The 5004-nt window shown below is 50.5% G+C and overlaps 1 protein-coding gene across 1 annotated transcript; it reads right to left on the minus strand.

Annotated features, from left to right (window-relative positions):
- Positions 1-861: 861 nt before the first annotated feature.
- LOC146420892 (uncharacterized) lies at positions 862-4360 on the minus strand (the record flags this gene model as incomplete). Its single annotated transcript, XM_085047914.1, has 5 exons — positions 862-1091; positions 2518-2683; positions 3007-3174; positions 3609-3944; positions 4217-4360. Coding segments are annotated over 5 exons (924 nt in total), but the record flags the coding sequence as incomplete, so codon positions are not given.
- Between the last annotated feature and the right edge of the window lie 644 nt (positions 4361-5004).

A 5004-nucleotide genomic window follows, 5' to 3' on the forward strand; every position in this document is an offset into this window, starting at 1 on the left:
TTGTCACGGAGCAAATACAGCAGGGCCTCAGACACAGCTCTGGTGCCTGACACAATCCTTGAGGGAATATCCCACGCCTCAAACTCGCCTTCTGTCATCAAGAGCCTCCTAAAACCAGTTTCCTCCCCTTGAATGCACTCCAGCTACCTTCTTAGCAGGACCACTCTCTTTATTCTCAAGGCTAAGATATCCACTTGCACACATTAATCACTGCAATGAGGGAATACAGGGCTCAGCACTCTCTGTTAAAACTAAAGGAATTCACACGACTAAGCACGGTGTGTTACACTTAAACATTTTCCCAACACCTTTCCTTCCTTTTCTGGGAATCAAATACAAGCATTTTGTCAATATGCTCTGCAAGTGCTTTTGCTGAGTGAAGCCACATTACATCTTTCCTTCAGAAATTAGTAAAGGAAATACAAATTGCCTGGGAGAGAGGGAATAGGGGATGTGCCTGAGGCTTGTGGTTGAGTAGTGAACTGATTTGGAAGGGAGCAGAAGAGCTTCAATAGTCAGTTTGTGTTTTCTTTCTGGCTGGAACCCAAATGTTCTCCAGTCACAGCTGAAGGCCTGCAGCAGCACAGGATGTTTTGGCTGCCCCACTCCTCCTTCAGTTTTGCCTGCAAAAGCTGCTGCCCTTTCTGCCTCAACTAGAAGTACCACGGCTGGACAAAAACAGGCCAGAGGGCCATATTCCAAAGGCAGTGTGGTCTGGAGTGGATGAATGAAGAAGAGCCTTCCCCACTTTCAAACCATAGCAAAGAATCCAGAAATGTCACTTTCAACTGTGATGGAACAACGGACAATTCTCAAAGGGTGAGAAGGAAGGGAATCTTCCAGAAGAGTTGGGGTTTTAGAAATTTTATTAATTTAAAATCCTAATCTAAAATCCTAATCTAAAATCCTAATCTAGAATCTACTAAGAAATCCTACTGATGAATACTATCCTACAACCCTATTCTAAGCTAGATGTGGAGCTTAAATATTTGATGGGATATTCCCATTCTCTTCTCCTCCTTCATCATCTTCACTGCCACAGTCACTGGCATCAGGTTGGACACAGGCATGGCTGATGTTATAAACGGATGCTGCCCAAAGGAAACAAAAACAAGAAAAAACAATGAATCATTATTTCCAAGCTCACTGCTTCCCCAGATCAATCAGGATTCCTCTGGTTCCCAGAAAAATGCAGAAAGAGGCCTAACGGGACCATCTGCACCTCCATCTTCATGTGCAGGACCTTGCCATCACAGCCAAACCTGGCCCAGAATCCCACTCATCCATTTATCCAGGGTCCTTCATCTTCCTGGGATTTTAGTCCTGCTGGTGCTCTCAAAATGGTGGTTTCTGTGCCCAGGGTTTGTTCCTTTCAGGAAACTCCAGCATAGGTCCCTGTCTTTGAAAGACAGGCCCTGTGCTGATCTCCACAGGGAGACAGAGCAGTGTCTACCTTTCCATCCCCTGCCCCTCCTGTGCTGGCTGGCACCTTCCTTCCCAGCAGGGACAGCCCAGTGGCACTCTGTCCTGCAGCTCCCTCTCTGCCACACAGCCTGGGGCACTTCCCGTCTGCTTGACCGTGCCAGGCAGCAGATGGGGCTGGGACAAGTCCCTCTCAGCTGTCCCTGGTTGGGTGGCAGAAACCTCTACGGGTGGGGCAGGGGGCACAAGCCAGGGCCCCTCACAGGCTCACAGTGAGCTCCCCACAGCCCCTCCTACCCACAGCCAAATCTCTGACCACTGGGCTGGGACTGCCTTCCTCGGGTTCCTCCACCATCATTTCACGCCTCTGTACCCAGCATTGCTCTACTTCAATTCTTTTGCCATCTGATAAAACTGTATACCCCACCAAATGACAAAACAGGGCGACAGAAACAATCACAGGATGGAGCACCTCTCCCCTGAGGAAATGCAGAGAGAGCTGGGGATATTCAGCCTGGAGAAGAACAGGCTCCAGGGAGACTTTATTGCCACATTCCAGTTCTTCAAAGTCACTCCTGCAGATGTGGGGGACACCTTCTTTAACAGGGCCACTTGCAATAGGACATGGGGTAATATTTCTAATACATAAAGGGTAAAGAGTCAGATTAGGTGCAAGGAAGAACTTGTTTATGGGGAGCATGGTGCAACACTGGCACAAGTTGCCCCAAGAGCTGCTAGGTGCTCATCCCTGGAAACAGTCCAGGTCAGGTGGGACAGGGCTCTGAGCAACTTGATCTACTTGATCATGTCCCTGCCCACTGCAGGGCCAGATGACATTTGCATGTCCTCCAGGGACAATCCCTGCTTCTGCCTTTTGTGAAGAGGGAAGCTCAGGCAAACCCAAGCCATGCCCAGGTGCCCTCAGAGGCAGCAGGAACACCCAGAGTACTCTCTCCCTGACTCAAAGCACAGCAGTTCCTGTGGGGAGTCCCAAACGTCCCTGAAACACCAAACTGATGAGCACCACTGGGTACAGCTATGCTGACACATGCACACTATACTCTGCACCTCAGACAAGAAATGCTCAAGACATACTCAGTAGCTTCAGGTAGTCGTCCTCGATCTCCTCTTGATGAGAAGCAACTGTTTCAGTGCTGCAGCTGAACGAACTGCCTGGGCTCCATATCTCAGGCTGGGAAGCACAGGCTCCTTTAGACAACTCTGCTGCTGCAGCAGGATAGGTGACAGAGCCTGTGTAGATCTGAGACAAGAAATGACTTTGTGACAGAATGGTGGCTGACAGAGATTACCCTGAGATCCCATTTCAATTGCAAGCCCTTAGGAAGATGCTGTTGGCCACATGCAGGACTCTTAAACTGGATTTGTTTTGGATATCCACTTCCCAAACAGGATGGGTCAAAACTAAAGGCTGGATTTACTCAGGTTCATGGCCACATTCATATTCCATTGTCATGGATTTTCTGAAGGATGACTGCCACCATGACCATTCCACTTCCTCCCAAGGACTCCTTTCCCCTCCAACAGCTGCAGACACACTTGCAGCTCCTTGGCCTAATGTTCTACCTCCTCCCGTTGAATCTTCTGCTCCTCCATCATGTTCTGCATGTGCTGCACCTTCAGCACCTCTGCTTGGGACAGTCTCTGTGCCTTACGCCAACCTGGGGGCTCTTTGTAGCCAGTCACTTGCGGGAAGTCTTTGCTGGCTGGCCGGGCAGATGTCAACACTTCCACCTCAAGTCAAACAGAACAAAGCAGTCAGGAACTACAGCTTGGCCCTGTGAGCCGTGAGTCACAGACTGTGAGGAAAGGGAAAGAACAGGAGAGGACCAAATTCACAAGGGATACAGACGGCTTGTTTCAAAAGCCATCTGGGTCACCGTGTTTCCCTGTGAAAACACCTCAAGAAACAAGCTGAGCAGAACAGGCCAGCAGGAGTCCATTGGGATGACTGCAAGCTAACAGGCCAAAGGATTAGCCCCACTGTCTGGGGCAGCAGCTGACATTCAGCAGACCAGGAAATGTCCTTCAGACGAGCTGTGACAGTGACCACAGCCAGATGGCACTCCCAGGCATCACCCCACCCACCTGCTGCTCTGCACAGGAAAGCCAAGAAGGGCACAAACCACCAGTCTGCTGACTGCAGTGGCTACCGCTGTTTCACTCACCTGATTTTGCAGATTCACACGCAGGAGATTCATTCTCTCCCTGATGACTTTCAGTTCTCCCTCCAGCTTATTTTGCTTTGCCTGGAACCTAGCTTCAGATTGCTGCAGGTCTGCATCCAGCCGTTGCTCCAGGTTCTGCAAAAAAACAGAAAGAGAATCGTCCATGAGTGGAGTGGCTGACACTTTTACACTCACCTGGTCTTGCTGATCGCCCCTCCGCTGAGGAAGATTTCTCTCTTCTTGGATTCTTCTCACGTCTTCCTTGTGCCACCTCTTCACTGTGTTGCTGTCATCCTGAGTTCCAGGCAACTCTGCTGGTGTCTCTGCCTTGATGTTCTGTACACACAAATGCACACCAAGGGACAGGGAGCTGCCATCAGGCTCAGCTTTTTACTCTTTTGGCCTCAAAATCACATTCATTCAGACACTTCTTTCTGCCACTCCACCCAGCTCTGCTTCCAGTGTAACCCTCCTGATGCTGCACTCTGCAGGTTGCAAGGCTCTGTGCATTCAGTGAATGTGGGACTCCTAGCCTCCTCAATCCCAAGGGATACGTGTAATGACCCTGTGCCTGCACTTCCCTCTCTTACTGAGCTAGTCAGACTTACCTGACCATACACTGGTGGCTTTTCCACGTGCTGCCCAACCTGCACTTCCTGCTCCTGGGCTGGAAGCAACTCTCCCTGAGTCTGGCATGAAATCTCTGATGGAGCAATCTGCTCCTTCTCTTTTTCTGGAAGGCACTGCACAGAAAGCAAGAGAAGACGAGTTTAAACTTCCCATACAATATTTGTAAGGCAAGAATCAATGTCTCATGGGCACAACCTTTCCCAAACACTGTGCTGCTACTATCCAGAGTAAGTCTATAATTATGAGTCCAGTTTCTTGCAGCTCTGCCTGCAGCTCTTCCTTAATATTCAAGAGTTTAAGCACTTGGATGCGGTGAAGGGATGATTGGCAGGGAAAGGGTTCTTGTGGTGAGTACTGTCACGTAGGGATTTAGGGAAGTCTGCCTGAAGGTCCCTCATGGGCCTCCCTTTCTCCACACTAAAGCTCCCTCAGAACCTCCCCACTGGTGTCAGGCCCCACAGCCTTCCCCAGCTCCCTTGCCATGCTCTGGACACACTCCAGCCCCTCAGTGTCCTCCTGCTTCACAGGGGCCCACAACTGGACACAGCACTCGAGCTGCAGCCTCACCGGTGCCCAGCACAGCGCAGCGGTCACTGCCCTGCTCCTGCTGCCCCACTAGTGCTGACACAGGCCAGGATGGCCTTGGCCTTCTTGGCCACCTGGGCACACGCTGGCTCATGTTCAGCAATTGTTCACTAGCACCCTCGGGGTCCTCTTCCCTCAGGCAGCTCCCCAGGATCAAAGCTGCACATTTGTCTTCAAATAC

The sequence above is a fragment of the Lichenostomus cassidix genome, unplaced genomic scaffold (assembly GCF_008360975.1).
Source record: "Lichenostomus cassidix isolate B80296 unplaced genomic scaffold, HeHo_3.0 HiC_scaffold_437, whole genome shotgun sequence".
NCBI lineage: Eukaryota > Metazoa > Chordata > Aves > Passeriformes > Meliphagidae > Lichenostomus > Lichenostomus cassidix.